The sequence below is a fragment of the Meriones unguiculatus genome, chromosome 16 (genome assembly GCF_030254825.1).
Source record: "Meriones unguiculatus strain TT.TT164.6M chromosome 16, Bangor_MerUng_6.1, whole genome shotgun sequence".
NCBI classification, from domain to species: domain Eukaryota; kingdom Metazoa; phylum Chordata; class Mammalia; order Rodentia; family Muridae; genus Meriones; species Meriones unguiculatus.
Genome location: NC_083363.1, coordinates 59,105,679 through 59,127,736, shown reverse-complemented (window position 1 = coordinate 59,127,736; position 22,058 = coordinate 59,105,679). Strand labels below are relative to the sequence as shown.

At 47.1% G+C, this 22,058-nt stretch overlaps 1 protein-coding gene and 1 pseudogene across 1 annotated transcript in view; one reads left to right on the top strand and one right to left on the bottom strand.

Moving 5' to 3' along the window:
* Positions 1-3,865: 3,865 nt before the first annotated feature.
* The window catches only part of Cnga3 (cyclic nucleotide gated channel subunit alpha 3), a 37,552-nt gene continuing 19,359 nt past the window's right edge, over positions 3,866-22,058 (bottom strand). The window contains exons 3-5 of the mRNA XM_021631539.2: positions 21,686-21,793; positions 19,699-19,805; positions 3,866-13,825 (exon numbers count right to left, since the gene is read on the bottom strand). Coding sequence (XP_021487214.1) covers positions 12,426-13,825; positions 19,699-19,805; positions 21,686-21,793 — 1,615 coding nt within the window. The 3' untranslated portion in view covers positions 3,866-12,425. The remainder of the gene's footprint in view (positions 13,826-19,698; positions 19,806-21,685; positions 21,794-22,058) is intronic.
* Positions 15,976-18,050, top strand: LOC110545441 (S-adenosylmethionine decarboxylase proenzyme-like; annotated as a pseudogene).

The following is a 22,058-nucleotide window of genomic DNA, read 5'->3' as shown; positions in this document are numbered from 1 at the left end:
AATGCTGGAGGCACCATTCTGACCTAAGAACCCGGCACCCACCAAAATGACACCAAAGACCATCATAGTCCACACTCCTAAATGTGTTAATCTTGCCTTCGTGGCTTTCCTAGCTCTGCTTAACGCTAACTGTTCTTGCTAATTAAACAGTGTCAAACAAGGATGTGGGGGGGAGGGGTGTGTGTGTGCGTAAAAAGCCAAGAACGGCAGAGCTCCGGCAGAGCTCCGGAGTTGCATGATTTGGATGAGTTCCTTGTGCAGTGAGAGTATAGACCTTCTGTCTGGCTTCAAGTGCGCCAGTGTAGTCTCCTGCAGCTATGCCCTAACACGGGCTGGAGGCGCCAGCAGTGTTCCCAGAGACGCTGGGGGACCGTGCATCCTCTGGGCTGGTTGTCTGGGAACGGGCAGTTTTTACAGCTTGTGCACCTCCAACGTTCCTCGAACTTCTTCCACCTCTGACCCTGTTAACCTAGAAGTTTCCGACACCTCCACCCCAAACAGGAAACTGAAAAACTGCCTGGTTTGTGTCCTCTGGAGGCGGTCTGTCTGTGATGCCTTCTGCACAGGACACTCTGGAAGGCTGGATGCAGCCCTAACTCCAGTGTCTGGGATACACGTGTGACGATTCCAGACCTCCTGGTGTTAAGTCTGTGCGGTGACCACCCCTAGTTGCTCTGACTGTTGTCTGTGACTCTGTCAGTTCTGTGGGTTGGAGAACCATATCTAGAACAGGAAGCGGGGGTGAGCAGCCCCAAGACATCACTGAAGTGCATGTTAAAACAATTCAAGAGGGGCGTGTGTGTGTGTGTGTGTGTGTGAGAGAGAGAGAGAGAGAGAGAAGAAAGAGAGAAGAGAGAGAGAGAGAGAGACCAGGGTGGGTATGGTGTCTTGACTGGAAAACTTCAGATTTTTCTGTGAAATTGGCCTTCTTTTGAAGTTGGGTGGCCCAGTGAAGGTCCCACAGACCCACAAACAGTGCAGGCTGTCTGGAACAAGGTGACTGGAGAGACCTCAGCCACCCTGAGGTGGCTATCCACCTGATATCGATTAGTGGCTATCCTGGTAAAACACCCCCACACACACCTAACACCCCAGCCTAGGACCTGTGCCTTCTTGCTGATTCAGCTAGGTCACCTGGAGAAATCCAAACTTCCTACCTGTTCACTCAGTCCTGAAGGTTCTAGGGGTCCCTGCTCCAGGAGCAAGTCTGGTCACTGGGAGTTCAGGGTCCACATTGTGAGGTCCAGGACAGCCAGGGCTACATAGACAAACCCTGTCTCAAAACAGCAAATCAAAGTAAACAAAAACAAAAAACAAATAGCTTGGGCAGCATAGCAAGAGCCCATCTCAAAACAAAACAAACAGAACGGAAGGCAGAAAGAAAAGAATGAAGGAGGAGGAAGAAGAGTAGGAGGTGGCAGGATCACAGGTTCAAAGCCAGCCTCAGCTACACACACTTATATCTTATAGCTCTGGAGGCTGAGAGTCCAAGGACAAGGGCTCTCTCGCTTCCTCAGGGCATTTGCATCCACTATGTCTCCTCCATCCTTCTCCCATTACCCCACACGTGAGAATTTTTCTCTTATTCAAAATAAGAAGCCCTTATGAATAAATTCTCCAAGCAGTGAGAATTTTAGTTCAAAAGTGTCAGTTCTAGGAACATTTTGTCATTTGTTTTTTTGAGGCTCTCACTATGACAGTTTGGCTGGCCTGGATCTCTCTATGTACGTAGACCAGCTAGTTTTCAACCCACAGAGACCTCCAGCCTCTACCTCCTGAGACCTGGGATTAAAGGCATATACGACCACACCCAGCCTTTGGAACATTTTAATGTGAATAAATGAGGGGCTTGTAGAGAACAAACATGAATTATAAGGACATAATTTTATGTTGTTGAAAATTAATTTTCGAGGGCTTTTCTACGACCTGGCTAGTTCCCCAATAATTGAGACAGAGACCTATGAATTTATTTAAACAAAATTTAAGCACAATAACTGGGCAAATATGATTTTAAACTAGTTTTCTAATCTAGTTTGGCTACTTCCCAATGGAAGTGGGCATTTTGTCAGCTCATCGTGTTGAAAGCCTGCACCCAGCAGCAGGGCAAATCACTTTTTCTTTCTTTCTTTTTTATTTTTTTAAGGTTTTATAATTGCCTCTTGACATCTTGGACTGGGCAGATATTCCATCTACGCTATCTTACAGTCTTCCTGCCCCATCCCATGCCATCCACCTTAGCCATTCCTATCGGGCCCATCTGCCACCCACAATTCCATCAACACCTGCTTATCTTTCTCCTGGCCCACGTGGTTCCCTTCCCATCATCGTTTCCTTCTCTCTCCCCTCTTCCTGTCTGTCTCCTTCCCAAGATTCTCCTCCATGTCGGAGAACCTTGGCTCCACCCACCTCCTTTTGGCCTTGCCCAGGTGCAGGTTTCATTACTAACCACTCAGGAGTAATGTCTCAGGCAGGAGTGGCAGCCAGATCTGGACGCCCACCAATCACCACCAAAATGCAACCAGACCAACCCCAACAATCCCCCTTTTCTGTCTAAATAAAAAGGCCATTTAAAAACAATAATATACAATAAGAACAATTATGAAACAATTATAAAAACCAATAGGTAAGACTTATACACATAACGTCTAGTTTAAACGTGTTTGGCAAGCTCGAAGAAAATATCTATCCTATCTCTGAGGCTCTAAGGTTTTGTACCTAAGTTACTTTTTATTATAGTTTGTATCTATTAACCTAAAACATCTATCTAGATCTAAAACATTTTCATTTTTAAGCAACTGAGCTAATTGTAAAACTATGACTATCTAGTCTTCAACCCCATCAGAGACTTGAGAAGGAATAAAATTAATTACTCGAGTAAATGGAAAGTGCATGCTAGCAGCTTCCAAAGAACTGGCAGAGAGTGTGCTGCCTGAACTGCCATCCAAAACTCCTTATAACACTGGAGCATCATGTGGGGCCTTCCGGCCCAGTCAAATACCACTTTTTTAATATATGACCTTTTCCTTTCCCTTACCTTTACTCTTCTTCTTTGATTTTTTTCCTTTCTTGAGTCAAGGTCTTGGCAAACTTGCCATTTTCCTGCCTCTCGACTCCTCAACCCCAGCAATATTTATTTCTCAGTATAAATAATAATAACAAACAGCGATTCTTTAAAATGATGGAAAATAAATTATCCAATATTTTGAATTCCTAGTCACATTTCAGAACTTAGTCACTAAAGTGTGAAAACAAACACTTTAATTTTGTGAAAACAAAATTCTTTGAGTTGCATGTGTGTCTCATCATTCCTTTATCTATGAAAATGATAGCTTTGTTGTTTTGTTTTTTCAATAGTGTAAATTTTAAAAAGTTTAAAACTAATTCTAATTTTGAGACATTGAGTTATCCTCTAGCAAACGGTACTGGCAAAGTTAAATATAGGCGAATGAGCTCAGAAAAGTGGTGTATCGTTTCTAGGAGTTGATACGGCAGTCTGGCGGAGTGGAACAATGGTGTCTGATTAAGAACCCCTGTCTTGGGGCTGGAGAGGTAGCTTAGAGGTGGAGAGCATTTGCTGCTCTTGCAGAGGACCTGGGTTCTATTCCTAGCACCCACTTGGTGGCTCACAATGATATGTAATTCCAATTCCAGAGGATCCAGCACCCTCTTCTGGTCTCTGTGGGTATCAGGCACACACATTCATGCAGGCACAACAGCCATGTATACATAAAATAAAAATAACAGACAAGTATTTTGGAGAAAACCCACATCTTTATTGCTGTGGGGAAAGGAACAATATACAGCCAACATGTCCAGTTGAGCTAAGACTTCTTAGCTCCTGGTGAAAACTGTCAAACTGCTGCAAATCACTTATTGGAACAGGACCCTCTACTGCCATCTGCTGGAATGTTGGCATAATCAAAACAATAGAACAATCCTTTCAGAGGCGTGCTTGGTGGAGGTGCCCCGCTAGAGCACACAGTAGACGGCATTCTTGAACAAACATGGTCCCTAAAGAGAGGCTAACTTCTCCCCTGGCTCCGAGCCAAAGACCAAACAGTCTGCCCCACAGGAAGGGACACTAGCTACGCTGTTTCTAACGTCATCCCGGACTAGATGAAACGAACAATTGAAAGATTTCCTACTGGTAAACTTGATGGCACCCAATATTCCTCTTAGATAGAAAACTTTTATGGGCACGACTATTGTGTGGTACAGTTAGCGAGCCGAAAAAATATGGCGGCCCCATTGTACCACCCCATTGTGTGAAGCAGTGTCAAAAACGGTGAGTATCCCTTTTAGGACAGGTGATGCAACAAAAGTACCTCCCCAACCCCCGGGCTCTGTGTGGAGGCTGAAGAACTCTGACATCCAGGGGAAGACAAAACCCAAAGCCGTGCCCGGTCCGTGCCAGCCTGGCGCATCCTCACTGCATGGTGGCAGAGTGAGAACCTTACCCTACATCTGCCGCCCAGCGCTGGGATCTGTTCAACCTGGCAGCCAGCACCAGCTTCGTGACTGTGATTTACAATTCACTAATGCGTTTCGTCTGCTGGCAGCCAATGAGGGATGCCAAGGAACAGAGATTTTAGCAACCTCTGTGGAGGAAAATGTATTAGGCAAGGCTGTCTAGAGGAACTGCACTGCTGGAATATATAATACACTAACACACACACACACTCTCTCTCTCTGTCTCACTGGTCAGTCTAACACTGGCCATCTGCATGCTGCAGAGGCTGAGAATCTCTTAGCTTCTGTCTCAGCCCAGGAAGCCGGAGGCCTCAGCAGTCCTAATCGGGCATGGAAGCCCAGAAAGCTCCCCGGAGAGCTGCTGGTATTCAGCCCACACTGGAAAGCCAGAGAAGCTGGAGTCTGGTACCTGCAGAGGAGGGGGGAGGGGCAGCAGAAGCAGCAGTGTCAGCAGGAGCAGATGCACATACCAGCAAGAATGGAAAGCAGGCAGGCAGGCAGGCAAGATCCCCCTACACTTTATACATGGACCGTCCCTTAGGAAGTACTATCCTCCCTATGGGACAGTCTTCTCCCCTCACTTAGCTAATTCTTCCTGGAAAAAGACAGGTCCCCCCACAGTTGTGTCTCTTCATTGATCCCAGATCAACTGATTGATTCCAGATCAATCCCATAAAGCTGGTAATGAAGACAGATCATCAGAGGTGAAGAATCAGAGGCACTTTCCCCCCGTAAACTGGTGTGAGGCTTCTCTTCCTAAAGTCCCGAGCAAAGGGCTAGTGTAGCTTGCATGGTATTCTGTGGGGACAAGGGTAAGGTGGTTTGGAAGGCTCCTTTCAGCTCACTGTTTCAGGAGACTGAGACCTGTGGGTACAAGTAACGGCAAAAGGCCTTGGGCAGGCATCTGATCCGGGTGCAGAGTGTAAGAACCTTAACCATTCTCCAATGTCCTGTGTGCTATAACCCCACATCTCAGGGGATGAGGCAATTGGGAAGGAGTACTGAGACATGCTGGAATCTAAAGAGGGGCTCTTGCACCTCCATGTCAATGTCAGCACAGTAAGGGCTCTGTATTAGTTACTTCTAACACACCACGGCCAAGTCAACTTACAGAAGAAAGGCTTTATTTGGGCTGAGGCTTCCAGAGGCATTAAGCATCCACCGTTGCAGAGAACTGTGCCGGCTAGCAGCATGGGGTGGCAGAAGCTGGAAGCTGAGAGCTCACGTCTTGAACCCCAGGTACAAGGCAGAGAAAGCAAACTGGCAGTGACATGAGGCTTGTCATGTCAAAGCTGGGCCTTAGTGACATACTTCCTCCAGCAAGGCTGCAACACCTATGCTTCCCCAAACAGAGCCACCAGCTGGGGACCCAGTGTTCAAATGCCTGAGTACGGGGACAGCTCTCATTCTAACCATCACAGGGTCCAATCACTTCATTCCGCTCTGTTGTCTGGTTCCTTGGCACTCAGAGCACGATTCCTTGTCTGCTGCTGGGTAAGGGGATTCTGCTGCTTGCTTTAATCATGGCACCTACAGTGGGCTAGATCTTCCCAAATCAATTATCTCAATCAACCACGACCGTCTTTCCACAGACGATCCTCACACGCCTACAAGCCAACCCAGTGTAGGTGATCCCTCATCCAGACTTTTCTGCCAGGTGGTTCTGAGTTGTGTCAAGATGACCACTGGAACCAACCAACTCCTCCCAGCAGTGATAAAAATCCTCTGGAGTCACAATGAACCCTGAACTTCTGAAAGGCTTTACTCAAAAACACTCTAATCTCTTTGACAGACAACATGAGATAAAATAATCAAATGCTTGCCCAATAAAATTAGCACATGGATTCCCTCAAGGACATCTACAAAATGTTTACGGCAATGTTTCTAAGAATAGTTATGAACAGGAATACCCATAACCAATACCAGAACAGACAATTCCTGCTGCGTTCAACGCCATGAGACTGCCACAGACTTCTCCTTCATGGTGAGAATCACAGATGGGTCTCAAAAACCATGACTCCACTTGTATGGAATTCAAAAATGGCCAAAACTAGTATATAGAGATTGGGACAAAAACACGGTTAACTTTAGAGTGTGCTAGTGTCTGCAAGAAGACACAGGGGAGTCATCTGCATTGCTGGAGTTGTGCCACCATGATCTGGGCAGTGAGCACATGTCCATATGTAAATATCTGTCAAGCTCCTGGCGTAGGACCTGGCTGCTTCCCTGTACAGATGTCACCCAGCAATTAAACATTTCCCGAACCCTTGTGGCTGCATCATCTCTCAACCACTTCCACCTGAAAGTAGTCTTTCCAAATAGATCTAGGAAAAAAAATTAGGCCAAATATTTTGATCTGAGATGGCACTATAAAAAGTAACAAAGGTATGTGTGGGTAAATATCTACATCTCTCAAATGGAAGGACTTCGAGATGACACAGATACCAGAAATGGTAATAATCAAAGACTGATGCATTTAATCCTACCAAACGCTATTAAAACATAGAAACTTGGCTCCAGGTTTGGTTCTAAGATATGTAATCATGGCTGTGTCGACACTAAATAAAGGGAATGTCAAATAAGTCATAGGTAATTCCTGGAATTCTTTTGTAAGCATAGCTGTCCCTTCTCTCTTATTAGCTTATTTATAAATTTATTTATTTCCATTTTCAGTCATTTATTTATAGCATGAGTACAGACTCAATGACCTTCACATTATAGTTTAGATTAGAAACTAATATTTGTTTTTTGTTTGTTTTTTTGTTTGTTTTAATGTTGCTAGATGGTCTTCATTTTAGCCACTGGGAATCTCTTTTCGAATCATTTTTGTGTCCCTTTGACATACTCATTTGTGTTTTTCCAGCACTTTCTAGCACCACAAGATAGTCCAGGCATGTGGTTTATTTTCTCTGCTGCAGCCTTAGAGTCATCTTGGTTCCTTCTATTGGAGAAAGATATTTAGATACCAAGATGGGTGTTTACTGTGTTCTTTGAAAAATATATTAGTCAGAGCTAAGGGTGTATCTATGTGCGTGCACACACATGCACAAGCGTGCGTGTGCGTGCGTACACACACACACACACTGATCTCTGCAATCTGTCTATATAGAAAAACAAATTTATACCACGGGGTTTGTTCTTGTCCCCTGTGATGGTTGGCTCTGTCAACTTGACACAAAGTAGAATCACCTTGGAGAGGTTCAGTGAAGGACTGTCTACATCGCATTGGTCCGTGGTCTGTCTGGGGCTGTCTTGGTTGACTGATGCGGGAGGACTCGGCCCACTGTGGGGCGCACCATTCCCCAGGCAGGGAATCTGAACTGTGTGAGTAGAACTGAGGCCAAGCAAGCAAGGACACGTGAAAGCATCCATTTCTCTCTGCTTTTGGCTGTTTGAAGTTCCTGCCTCGACTGTAATCTGGAATAGCAAGCTGAGATAAACCCTTCTCCTTTAAGTCACCTTTTTGTCAGAGCATTTTATTGCAGCAATAGAAATAAAACTAAGGCCTCTCCTTACTTATTTGAAACTTCTCTCTCCATGGTACGCTTGTTTTACCATCCTTCCATCTACCCACTCACCCACACACTGTATATATGTGAGTTCAGAATTACTCACCAATACCCCCATGTTAAAGAATTTACAACGAGAGTGCTCATGACACTTCCTCTGTCTTCAGCCTTACCTTACAGTTACAAAAGATACTTAGCTTTCACTTTGCCCTGTAGCTTCAATAAGATTAGACCCTTTGTTTATAATACAGTCAGTCATTTGTTAGAATCTTCTCCGCTTCCCTGTAGCTTCAATAAGATTAGGCCCTGTGTTTATAACACAGTCAGTCATTTGTTAGAATCTGGTCCTGTGTCTATAATACAGTCAGTCATTTGTCAGAATCTTCTCTGCTTCCTGGCATTTCCCTACCTCCTCCTTGATATTGAAAACTTTGTTTTCTCTAAAGTTTACTCTACATGAGAAAGGGTCTCATGTAGCTCAGGCTACTCTCAAATTCTGTGTGTAGCTGAGGGTGGACTTGAACTTCTGATCTTTCTGCCTCTATCTCTGAGGTGCTGGGATTACAGGTGTATGCCATTACACCTGGCTTCAAGCTGACTCTTTAAGATGTGTAGCTATGGGAGTCCAGGAACCATAAAAAATACGTCACCGTAGGAATTGGCTCTTTGTAACCACCTGCTCAGCCTCTCCCAGCTACTGACAACCACTGCGATCCTTTCCATCTTCTTGTTTTACTTTCTCTAGAATGCCATGTCAAACAGAATGGTTTGGCATGAACCAGCATGACAACTTGTTCATTCCTGTTGCTGAGCAGCACTGGATTATTTGGATATGTTTTTGCCCTCCACCTGTTGAGTGGCAACAGGGTTGCGCATGGTGTTTATAAGTAGAGCTACTACAAACCTTTGTGTACATGTTTTACGTGAATAGCTTGACTGCTGACTTATTTATTTTGGATGTGTTCCAGGTCCATGGAAGGTGGGACCTTAAGTATGTGGAAGATATTGTCAGTCAAACTTAAAGTTCTTCTCACGGTCCTCATTCTTCTAGAACTTTCTCTAAGAGGCGCCTGGGGGAGACTGGGAGGCAGGCGGAGGGGAGAATGAGCCTTCTTCTGCTTGTCTGCATGATTCTCTGATCATGGAGCCTAAGTACCACCAGGTGCAGGGCAGCAGCCGCTGCTTTATCTGGTCGAGGTGGCTCCTCCTAGCTTCATTTTCAGACTGCGGAACCTAACCCACAGAGCAACGCCACTCCCTAAATAGTGCCAGCATCCCTTTGCTTACAGATGCCCCTAAGTTCCTGGATTCTCAGTAATGGCCAACAGTAACTCACCCACAAAGGTGTGAACTCTAGTTGCTGGGGCAACCCCTCTGAGCGCCTTGCTTCTTTTAGCTCCTGGCCTGGGGGTAGACAGCTCCTTAAGCACTTAGCACCCATTCCTGCTGCTTCAGTCTGTCCACATAGTCAGTTTCCTCCAATACATTCTCTTTGCTAGGATTTATTGTGTCATGTATTTTTCCTTTGTCCATGCTGTCCATTAGCTCGTTCTTTTCTGTTGTATTTTAGAACCTGTGCCACTGTAAATATTTGTGCATGTCTCTGGGTACCCGGGTCATTGTCTCTTCTGCTTCTGGCTGTGTATGTCTCTTCCATGGAACATATGCCGTCCCTTGTTCATTGTCTCTGATCTTTCCAGGGAAGCCTTTGCCTTAGGAATGTGTCCTGGTGATGAATAGTCCCTTATGACAAAAGCTGAACCAGGAGTCATTAGAACAGGTAAGTATGCTACATAAACATGGATGCATACATAATTGATAGCTAAAGCCATTAAAATATATTCATTGTTATAAATATTAACTGTTATAAAATACATTACATCACTGATTACATTGTTGCTGATGAGATAAAATTGAATCTATGCTCTTTAATAGAACTTCTAACCATTTAAAAGCATTATACATCAGGTGACCCACAAGAAATGGTCATGTGATCCACAAGAAGAAACCCAAATGCATAACTGAACATAGAGCGTCTTTCGTATGAACTCCATTAGGACTCAATCATAGATTACAACATCTGGCCACTGAGATGTCAACATTGTCAAAATGAGGATTGGGAAATTTTTGTTTGGTAGAAAGAAAGAAGGAGAAGGAAGAGGAAAGACAAAAGAAGGATGAAAAGGGAAGAAAGGAAAGAGAAGGACGGAATAAGGATGGGAAGGGAAGCAAGAACTTCCAACATGCGCTTAGATGAAGGGGGGAACACCAAAGTCTCGGTTTACAGTCATAGGACCCAAGTGCAAATATGTGAATAGAATGCCCGTTGCTAGTTAAAAAAATAGTTCTTGCGATGGGAAAGATTTCAGCTAGCTAAGAGCTTTTGCCTAAGGAGGCAGCTCCACAGGACTTGCAGTCTCTTCAGGGTAAAGGCGCAGGTCACAAGGACATGAGTCTCAGCTTTAAAGTTCCACTTTTCAGCTTAAAAAAATTTATCTTATGTGTTTTGCCTGCCTGTATGTCTGTGTTCCTAGTGTCTATGGGAGCTAGAGGAGAGCACTGGATACCCAGGATCTGGAGTTACAGATGGTGGCAAGGTACCATTTGGGTGCTGGGAATCAAACTCAGGTCCTCTGGAGAAGCAGCCAGTGCTCTTAACCACGGAATCATCTCTCCAGCCTTAGCTGCCTGCTCTTAGGACTTAGGCCACTGTCCCACCCTTCCACCTAGGAGTTTCTACTTAAACACAGTTCTCCACTTAGAGCTAGAATGGGTGGGGAGCGGGAGCTATGTGGCTCTTGCAGAAGCAGGCACTCTTGTGGCAATGGTCGGACCTAGCTGCCACTTTAGACTCCAGGAGCAGACTTACCTTGCAATGCCCCCTTTCAAAGACTGTCCAAATCTCAGTGCTTGCCAACTCCTAGGACTCCCCCACCCTCTGTATCATGGTGTCCAGAAGAAGTCCTTACTCAAAGGTCTGACTTCTAGGACGAGGAGGGAGGTTGTCTTGGAATCCATTGGCAAATAAGAAGAGAAGAGACATTGCCATCCCAGCAAGTAGACAGATGTCATAGTGGCTGCCCGGCAGGGAGCCAACCAATCGCTTCCCTGACTTGAGGGCAATCTCTGGTTCACAGCGCTGTGAGACTACAAAGTCAACATTCCCAGGAACTACACCTGTGGGGAGAGGCCAGGCTCAGGGACCTGTGTAAAGCTGCCCTGAAGTTCCAAGTTTGTGTTCGCAGCTTCCCGCTGTGTTCTTGGCCTGCTGCTGCTGTTTGTTTTTGGAGGCCCTAGGGGCTGAACCCAGAGCCTTGCAGGCACCAGGGAGGTGGTTTACCACTGACTTACATCCCTAGATCCTTTTGCATTTTCACAGTTAGGTGGTGATGGAGTGAGAAGGAGGGAGGAGATGAAATAAATGTTCATTTATAAGAAAGCTAGGCTAAGAGGCTTAAACAGCTCACTGATTCCACATAAAAACTAACTGGGCTGGGAACAGTGGTGAACAACCGTGGTCCCTGCTACTTGGGAGGCTGGCGTGGGAGCATGGGCACAGATGCTGAAGGGTGGACCAGGTAGCCCAGCAGGACCTGCCCCTCAATAAATATGGGAAGGGCTGCAAGTCTGGATCTGTGCTGGTTGGTTTGTAGGCCAACTTGACACAAGCTAGGGTCATCTGAGAGGAGAGAATCTCAACTGAGAAAACGCCTAAGACCCAGCTGTGGGCAAGCTGAAGAGCATCTTCTTAATTAATGATGGATGCAGGAGGGCCCGCCTATTGTGGGTGGAGCCATCCCTAGGCTGGTCGTCCTGGGTTATATAGGAAAACAGCCTGAGCAAGCCATGGGGATCAAGCTAGTAAGCTTTCACGGCCTCTGGATCAGCTCCAGGATCCTGCCCTGTTTGAGTTCCTGCACTGACTTCCTTCAGTGATGGGCTACAATGTGGAAGTGCAAGCCAAATAAACCTTTTCCTCCCCGACTTCCTTTGGTTATGGCATTTCATCAAAGCAATAGCAACCCTACTGAAGACAGGATCCCAGCACCCACACTGGGCAGCTTACAACTCCAGGCCAGAGAATCCAACACCCGCGCCTGGCCTCCACAGGCAACTGCACGTCCCCACATAAAAACGCAATCAAAAATGTTAGAATCCCGCACAACACTTTCATACACCCGATTGCGAGCACTTCAGCTTTCCAAAGCCCCATCCCTTGCCATGCATTATGTAGACCTCACAATGATCTGGAACTTCGAGGAGCCGGCGGTCCTGGGTCCCACTTCCCAGGCGAGGAAACCAGGGCTCTCTCTCGCTGTCACACCACTTGCCAAGGGTGAATAAGGCTGAGGTAAAACAGCAGCCAAGCCCTGTGCTCGAGGCTGTCGATAGCGTCTCACTGAGAGCTGGCCCCCGGGTGCAGGAGGCAGGCAGCCACCTGCGTTCTCACTCCGCCTTTGAATCATCGCCGGAAGTCTCCCGGTCGGGGGAGGAGCCGGGACCCCTGGCGCGCATACGGCTCTCCAGCTGGCTGAGACGCTGTTTCAGCTTCATCTGCGAGGCGCTGTACTCAGCCAGGAGCCGTGCGAACCTGGTCTGCAGGGCGTCCAGGGAGGACTCCAGGTGCTCCACCTTCTCCTCAACGTCCCTGGTGTCTGTCCTGGCCCGGAGCAGGTCCTCGTCAATTAGGTTGTCCTTCATCAGAATCTGCCGACCCTTCTCCTCCAGGGCCTCCTTAGCGTCTGGGTACTCAGTGAGGGCCTCCATCAGGTCGTCCTTGGACAGGCAGAACAGGTCTGAGTAGCCGATGCTCCTGATGTTGGCGGTCCTGCGGTTCCCCGACTTGCTCCCCTTAATGTTTAAGATGCTGATCTCCCCAAAGTAACTGCCGTCGCTGAGGACCACAAACTGGGTGACGCCGTCGTCGGCCACCACAGCCAGCTTGCCCTCCTTGATGATGTACATCTCCCTGCCGATGTCTCCCTTCCGGCAGATGTAGTCCCCGGGGCTGAATACTGCGGGCCGAAGCTTCAGCACCAGCTCCACCAGCAGCCCGGCCTCGCAGTCCTGGAAGATCCGGACTTTCTTCAGCGTGTCCAGGTGCACGTTGATGGCGATCTCGGCCTTCAGCTTGTCCGGGAGGTTCTTGAGCACTTCCTTTTCATCCACCGTCTTCCGGTTAGCCCACAGATAGTCAAACCACCGGATGACCCGAGTCTCCAAGTCCTTGGTGACCTTCCGGAACTGCATGTACTGCTTGATGGAGTCGATCTTGGCCTGGAACTCTGCTCTTGAGGCATTCATGTTGGAAATCATGGCGCCCACGTTGCCTACGATCGTGGCAAAGATCAGAACGCCCACCAGGAAGTCTACGACCACAAAGAGATACTCCTCATCTTTCACGGGGGGCGGGGTCTCACCAATGGTGGTCAGCGTCAAGGTGGACCAGTAGAGACTGTAAATGTACTTCCTGGAGAGACGCCCGTACTCCGGCTTGGAGATGTTTGGATAGACCCAGGTGTCTGTGCCAAAACCAATGAACTTGGAGATGGCAAAGTAGATGCAGGCATTCCAGTGGATGATGATGAGGATGTACAGCACCAAGTTCCCTATCCTGAACATATTGGGGTAGTTGGTCCTTGTCTCCGTGCGGTCAAAGAATTCAAAGAGCCGAGAGAACTTCAGCAGACGGTTGAACCTCAGTTCCGGGTAGTTTATGCCCACCTTCAAATAAGCCAGGTCTGTGGGGATGAGAGACAGGCCGTCTAGCGTGAAGTGCACCGTCTTTGTGTAATGCTTCCACAGCCTCTGGGTATCCCTGACCATTAAGCCTTGCTCAAGGAAACCTGAGGATGGAGAAGGGAGCGGTCACTTGGTTGCCAAAGAGGCTTGAGCTGGCTGCAGAAAGCCATTTCCCACCTTCGTTACACAGCGCATTGATGTGTATATGACAAACAGTAACACTGAAACTCACTCTGGTATTTCTTTTTTCTATAGTGTTTCAATTTCTTCTGTTTAATTTGTTTCTCTGCTGAGGATTGAACTCAGGGACTTGCATGAGCTAGATCTCTGTAACTGAGCTGCATCCCCAGTTCTCCAGTCAAGTTTAAAAATTATAAATCAATTGGATAACTTGGAAAACAGACTGGAAATTAGATGATAGAAAAGATAAAGATTGAAATTGAAAAGACAAACGTATCAGATATTGTGCCTGTGGAGGCTGGGAGAGAGAATATAGGCTTTCCTAATGCTCTTCTCTCTCTGCCTTTTGTGTATGCTTGAAAACATTAACCACCAAACTTCAGAAACTCAACTCAAAGCCTACCAAGCTGGTGACAGCACTCAGTGCTGGGTTTAAGCCATGAGGCACTTTTACAAGTTCAAGGTGTCACTGCTGCTAGCCCAAGACCTTTCTAAACGAAAATTAAGGTGGTTGCCATTTATGACCCATTCAAGTTCAGCTCTTGTATTCAGCTCTTGTATTCCTCGGGTCACTCTTGTTAAATAATTGCCCTGCAGGGTGTCTATAGGGGGGCGGGTTCCAGGATCTCTTAACCTCTTTCCTGAGAGGAAATCCTCAGATGCTTAAGTATCTTCCATAGAATGATGTCGTGTTTTCACGTGACCAGTACATACGCTCTTGATTATTTTAAATTCTCTCTGTTTCTTATAGTACACACTACATATAGCATAAATGCTATAAAATCATATTGTGCTGTGAAGGGATAATGACAGGGAGAAACAAAACCTCTAAATGTTGAGCACAGAATTTTTTTCAAGTATTTTCTATTTAGTTGATTGGTCCGCCAGGTTCAGGATCTATAGACGCCATGGGTGCTTGTGCGTGTGCTTCTGGCATGCCTTGGGCAGCACCCTGCCTTTTGGATTCTTCATCTTTTTATGATCCTCCCAAGTGTGAAGATCTTTTCCTTTTGGACTGTGATCATGGCCACCTGGTTTCTTGTCCTGTCTCTTCCCCAGCTTCCTGCTGAATCTGGCATCACCAAGGACAGTATCCAAGCTCAAAAAGGGATGGAGTTGATGACTGAGTGAGGGCATGCTGTTCCACTGAAGCTCTTCCACTGGGCAGGGTTTCCATGGCCACTCACAGACCACTGTGTCTGTGTATGCCAACCTCAAGCTGTGCATTGGAGGTTTTAAGATGCTGGGCACCAGTGTGGAGGGAAGCAGGGGTTGCCAGTGTGCCTGGCTGTGGTGGGAATGTGGACTTCGGTTTTTAGTCTCTGAATCAGCAAGGTGGAGAGAGCCTTGCTTCCTGTTTCACATACTGGTTATAGTGAGAGAGCAAGGTGACCTGAGAGGATTTGTGAGTTGTGGCTTCCTGGTGCGATTCTGTGTTGGCAGGGGTGTGAGTTCCAAAATCTTAGAAGCAATGAGAAGGGCCTCTTCCTGCTTGGGGAACATGTGCCTGCACATCGTAAAAAAAGATCCCTGAAAGGTGGCCAGCCCCAGCTCTCACACATAGGCCAGGCTGTTTGAAAGAACTCACTGTCTTCCTGGGCCCTCTTTTGAATTTCAGTTCTTCACACGTTAAAACTTTATGGAGGGGCTGGAGAGATGACTCAGCAGTTAAGAATGCTCCAGGCTCTTTTAAAGGTTTCAAATTCAATTCCCAGCACCTGTGTCTCACAAATGCCTGCACCTGCAGCTCCATCGGGGCCAGGGGACGGTCTGCTGTCCTCTTCTGGCCTATATGGGCACTGCACTCATGTGCCCAAACCCACTCAGACACACACATACTGCTTAATTAAAAATAATATGCTGGCTTACACAGTATGGCTGGCGACATTAGCTAGCGCTCGCTCAACTCTCTCTTAACGGGAAAGCAGCGGACTACCAGAGACTGAACTGTATCTGCCTCTATTTCCAACAGACTCACGTTCAACTTTCGCTCACAAAAAAAAAAAAAAAAAAAAAAAAAAAAATTAGCCGGGAGAATTTTATTAGTCTTTTTTTTTTAAAAAAGTTAATATAAAATTATATCAAAAAAAGAAAAAGAAAAAAAAGGAACCTGAACTTTAGTAACACAGCTGGAACAATCCGCAGCGGCGGCGGGAGCGGCGGGAGAAAAGATTTAATTTTAGTTGATTTTCTGTGGTTGTTGGTTGTTCGCTAAAGTCGCACAGTGATGGAAGCTGCACATTTTTTCGAAGGGACCGAGAAGCTGCTGGAGGTCTGGTTCTCCAGGCAGCAGTCCGACGCAAGCCAGGGATCTGGGGATCTTCGCACCATCCCGAGATCTGAGTGGGATGTCCTTTTGAGGGATGTGCGGTGCTCGATCAGTGTGACAAAGACTGACAAGCAGGAAGCTTATGTACTCAGTGAGAGTAGCATGTTTGTCTCCAAGAGACGTTTCATTTTGAAGACATGTGGTACCACCCTCTTACTGAAAGCACTGGTTCCCCTGCTGAAGCTTGCTAGGGACTACAGTGGATTTGATTCCATTCAAAGCTTCTTTTATTCTCGTAAGAATTTCATGAAGCCTTCTCGCCGAGGGTACCCACACCGGAATTTCCAGGCAGAAACTGAGTTTCTTAATGCCGTTTTCCCAAAGGGAGCGGCATATTGTACGGGATGTATGAATTCTGACTGTTGGTACCTGTAGACTCTGGATTTCCCAGAGAGTAATCAATCAGCCGGATCAAACCCTGGACATTCTGATGAGGGAGCTTGACCCAGCAGTTACGGACCAGTTCTACGTGAAAGACGGTGTTACTGCAGAGGATGTCACTCGTGAGAGTGGAGTTCGTGACCTGACACCAGGTTCTGTCGTTGATGCCGCGCTGTTCAATCCTTGTGGCTACTCAATGAATGGAATGAGATCAGATGGGACATACTGGACTATTCACATCACTCCAGAACCAGAATTTTCTTACGTTAGCTTTGAAACAAACCTAAGCCAGACCTCCTATGACGACCTGATCGGGAAAGCTGTGGAAGTTTTCAAGCCAGGGAAATTTGTGACCACCTTGTTCGTTAATCAGAGTTCTAAATGTCGCACAGTGCTTTCTTCACCCCAGAAGATTGAAGGTTTTAAACGTCTTGATTGCCAGAGTGCTATGTTCAATGATTACAATTTTGTTTTTACCAGTTTTGCTAAGAAACAGCAACAACAGCAGAGTTAAGAAAACTGAAGAAGAAAAAGCGCAAAAAGAGAAGACACACAGGAGGTGGTGGCTGCTTTCTAGATGTTGACAGTGGGGGCCGTGCTCTCCATGAGCACCACCTTGTAGTTGCAGAAAGCCCTAGGTGTAATGATAGTGTAGTCATTTTGAGGTGTATGCATTATTATATCAAGGAGTTAGCTATCTTGCATGAATGCTCTCTTCTGTGTTTAGGTGTTCTACGCCACTCTTGCTGTGGAATTGAAGCGCATGTAGAAAAGAACTTTGTATGAATCTTTACGACACTTGTGAAAATGATTCAATTTGGTTTATGCACAGTGTAATATTTCTGCAGGCGTCGTCCAAAATCCCCCACAGACCAGGCTTCCGTCCTCATTAGATGCTGGCCTCGGCCGACCATCTGCGACTGTTCAATTGCTGCCAGAGTTTTTACATCCAGTTACCTCCACTTTCTAGAGCTTATTCTCTACTAATGTTATTCAAAATCAATTTTTACTTCATACAGGTGTTTTATGCAATGGCAATTAAAAGTTTTTCTTCCACAAGTTGAGTCCTTGTACGAAAATAATTCCAGTTACTGTTTTGTGTTCTACTGTTCAACAGTTTGTACATTTGTAGCCCTGTGATTGATTTCTCCTCTCACCGCTCCTCAGCTCTTTCCTTCACTTCCCACCCCCCCATACAGCAATACACTGTTACACTGTGGGCTTATGTAACAATCTTACACCCCAGGTGGGGGAATTTAGACATGGTCCCTGGTGTAATTTTTTCTCTAAGACATAAGGAATGTGGCCTTCTTATTGGCATGAACTTCTGTGGAAGATAAATGACAAAACTGAATGTATCAAATGAAAAGAATTGAGTCTCTGAGGGTGATTAGCAGGAGAACCCACTAAGGAAAAAAACAAAAACAAAAAACACCTGCGTTGTGTATGGTGGTGGTTGGGTGTCTTTAATTCCAGCATTCAGGAGTTAGAGGCATGTGGCTTGATCTCTATGAATTCAAGGCCAACCTGGTCTACAGAGAAAGTTTCAGGACAGCGAGGGCTACAGAAGAGAAACCCTGTCTTCAGTGGGTACTCTGGAAACAGTGGGCTATGCTGTGCACTTCAATTCGCTTTAATGGGGTGCCTGCCCTGCCTTCACCAACTTACCAAGTAGCTATAGGAAGAATGGCCACCGAGTCAATGCAGAAGCTAAATCCTAAAGGTTCTAACCTCGGTAAGTGCAGTGCCCTTTCACCTTTAGCCACCATTGCCACCAATTACTCCTAAAGGAAAATTTGACCTTTCCACCTATGACTTAAAAGTTGTAACTTTTTGTGATGCCTGTGAGCTGTCTGTCCTGTGTGGTCGTCCTTTAACCATGGTGTTCACGTGATCCAATGAATGGCTGACCAGCATGGAGCTGCCCAGGCACTCCGCCAGATAGTGAATGTATGGACAGACAGCACTGCTCTGAAGATACTTAGCGGGACCGGAAACACGGGCTTTCAAGAGTTGCCATGTTAGTGGTGTTTGCAAATACTTTCAGATTTAAACAGCTAAGAAACGAAAAAATTTATTTATTTCCCTGTACTGTTTTCTGGGTAGTTTTCTGGACTGATGCAGTGATATTTCGTTCCTTCTGTATGTATAATGAAACACTTTTTTAGTGTTTCTAAGCATATAGACTCTACTTGGTTTGAAATCAAGTAGTTGGAACACTGATTTTTTTTTCTTTTTTTTTTTTTTAACACATGCTGTTGATTGAATACTTCCTTGGGGAAGCTTTCAGTCAGCACTCCCAGTCTGATTCTGTAAAGAGCAGAGCACCTAATTGCGATTTGGAGGACCAGTGTTTATTTAAGCTGGACTTTTGTAACCCACTAGATTTTGGCTTGAGGTCTGATCCCCGATCTTATAGAATTAAGAATTCTAATGTTGGAATTTGCATAGGTTTGTGTGGAACAAAGCCTAGAAAAACTGTAGCTTGAATAGTGATTCTAGTGTGATTACGGGAGAGGAAGTTTTGGTGCCATAATTTCTCTTCGTTGGTGTTGGATTTTTAATCAGTTGAGATATATTTCTGTACCACATTGTAAGCTTAAATAAAAGTTTGCTTAATTGTCTAGTAAAAAAATAATATGCTTACAAATAATAACAGAAATAATTGTGGAAGCCCTCTGAGAGTGACACGTACCGTTCATGTTTCTGAGGAGAGGAACTCGGAGCATGAACCATGTCGCCTCACACAGTCAGTACTAGAAGGGTCCTTTGAGGTGACAACTTCACCTTACGTCACAGGTGACAAAAGTGAGGTCCAGAGAGCAGCCTGACTTGCTCGTGTAACGGTGGGACAGCAGATCCCAGAGCCCAGGTGCGTCAACCCCTGCTCAGGTCTTGTTGAAGGATTTAGCACACTAGCATCAATACACAAGCACTGTGTTTGGTGGCACAGATCTCCCAGGCACCTCTTGGTCAAAGGTAGGTAGCAGCCAATCTACTACTGGGTCTTCCTGGGGACCCTATGAGCCCCCTGCTGAGGGCCTGTGGCCTGGTCCAGGTAAGTCCTTGGCCTTGGGGAACACTCACCTGTGCGGGCTCGAACCAGCATGTCTACAACGTAAAGGACATCTGCGGAGTAGTCCAGGACCAGCCACAGCATCAGGTGCTCTGACTGAAGCTCATCAAAACAGGCCCTGAAGAAGCCAAGTGTGACACGTGACAAGATGGCGAAATGTTGAGGCACAGACCTTTCCCTGCCCTGTGCTGTAACCAGGCTCATTGTAACCAGTAGCAGCTCTTCCTGCAGGGCTTCGCATGCTAGGTAGCAATTTCCTCTGAGATAAAAACATTCTATTTTGGAAGGAACGTTCTTAAAATAGGATTTTTACAGAGAGGTGAAGCAATACATGCTCTAAAGGGAGATGAAATGCTTCGCGGGTGCTTGTTGAGACAGGAAGTGAACAAAGCAGCTTCAGGAAGCCCCTGAAGCTGACCATATTCACAAGGACCCCCTTCTCCACAGAGTATACAAACAGTAAAGGCTGTAGAGAGTCTCCCTCAGACAAGCCTCGCAGCCCGGGAGAAGCAGGGATCAGCCAAAGGTCTGAGAAGAAGCAGACGGGCTGAGCTGCCTGGGAGAGGCTCTGACCAGCTGAGCCACCGGGGAAGACCCTCTCCAACCTGCTGAGCTACCTGAAGGCTGTGCAATGCACCCCAGGTCTCCAGCCTTCACCAGCTGATGCCCAGGCTTCGGAGGGCTTTGCTGATCCAGCTACCTTTGAGTCGTTTGTGCTTCTGTAAGTAAGCACACATTTTAGGTTGAGGATGAAGAAGCGAGTGGACAACGGGATTCTTCTCAGTTCCTAGGGAGGCATATGGAGTGCCTCTGTGGGAAGGCAGGCTGGACTGGGGGACCCTCCCTCCTACTCCAGCCCCCATAATGGTGAAATCTTGATGATGAGGAAGGTGGTGATGATGAGGTAGGTGTGTCCCTGAACGCCTGCTTAGGGACACCTGTAAGCCCCGTGCCTCCAGAATGGCAAGTCCTGTATTCTTGTCCTGTAGCCCTGCTGGGAAGGGCCCTCAAACCATTCCTTACCTCCAGAGAGGAGTGGTGGACTCTCAGGTCCACTCAGCAGCCTGCACCCTACAGATTTTCTCAGGGGAGGACCCTGCAGGCTTCCTTACCTGGCAGCATGGTTAGGAGTGTGCCAAGGCCCCCGTGGCTCCCTCTGACGGGACACCCTGCAGGCTTGCTTAGGAAGTCCTCTTCGACTCCCCCAACCCAATGGCGGTGCATCCTGCCTGGTAGCCACAGCAACAGTCTTGGGGTGGGGTGCTTACTAGAAAGCTACGGCTAAGTAAGTCCTGTGGCTCCCATCTCTGCATCCCCAGAGCCCAGGTTCAACAACCCACTTGCTAGCAAAGGTCCTGCCACGTCCTCTCCTTTTCCACCAGTCACCCAGGGAAAACTCTAATGCCTCCGATCTTCTGCAGAAAAACAGCTGCTCCTTCTAACAGGCCTACCTAGGAGCGCCACAAAGCACACATGTGCCTTCAGTAGAACAGCAGACAGTGCCCTTGTTACCAGCAACCTGCCTAGGAAACTAGAAACCCGGAATCTACCCTCAGAGAGCAGCTCGCCCACTGCATCGCCACTGAAGGCTCACCCCAAGGCGGGTTCCCCGGAAATGCTTCCCTAGCCCCTCAGAACAGTGACTTAGCCCCTGCCGCCTCCTCGCACAACCCACATGCAGATTTCAGAGTGCAGAACCCTCAGCATCCATCTCAAGCTCAGGGGTGCTTCCCACCCATGGTTCAGAGCACCTTCGGGTCCTCCTTGAAATGACTCAGTTTTCAGATGGAGAACCTGGGGCAGCAGTTCTGTGGGTCACCACAACTCGAGAAATGGAATCAGGTACGCCGCAGCCTTGGGAGGGTTAGGAGCCACTAGTCTAAGGCCGCAGAGCGGAGAGGAGGGAGGCTGTGGTGAGACTCAGCACCTCTGGGCTTTGCTGGCCTCCTGTCCCTCCACCCTGGCCTCCTAAAGCGATGTCCCTGCCCCAGGGCCTACCTGCACACAAGCAGACACCAGTTATAGAAGACCGGCAGGGCGATGACGGTCAGCCAGCGGTAGTAGATGGTGCTGGAGGGGTCCACCACGATGGCGTCCTTCTTCCTCCTGGAAACAGACATTTGGGTGGAGTCAGTGACCCGAGAGCAGTTTTAGGTTGAGGATGAAGAACTGAGTGGCGGTCACAACAGGATTCTTCTCAGTTCCTGGGGAGTCATCTGGAGTGCTGCTGTGGGGAAGGCAGGCTGGATTGGGGGCCCCTCCCTCCCACTGCAGCCCCCGTGATGGTGAAGCCTTGATGAGGAGGGTGGTGGTGATGGCGATGATGGTGGCAGTGGTGGTGGTGGTGATGATGATGGTGGTGTTTACATGT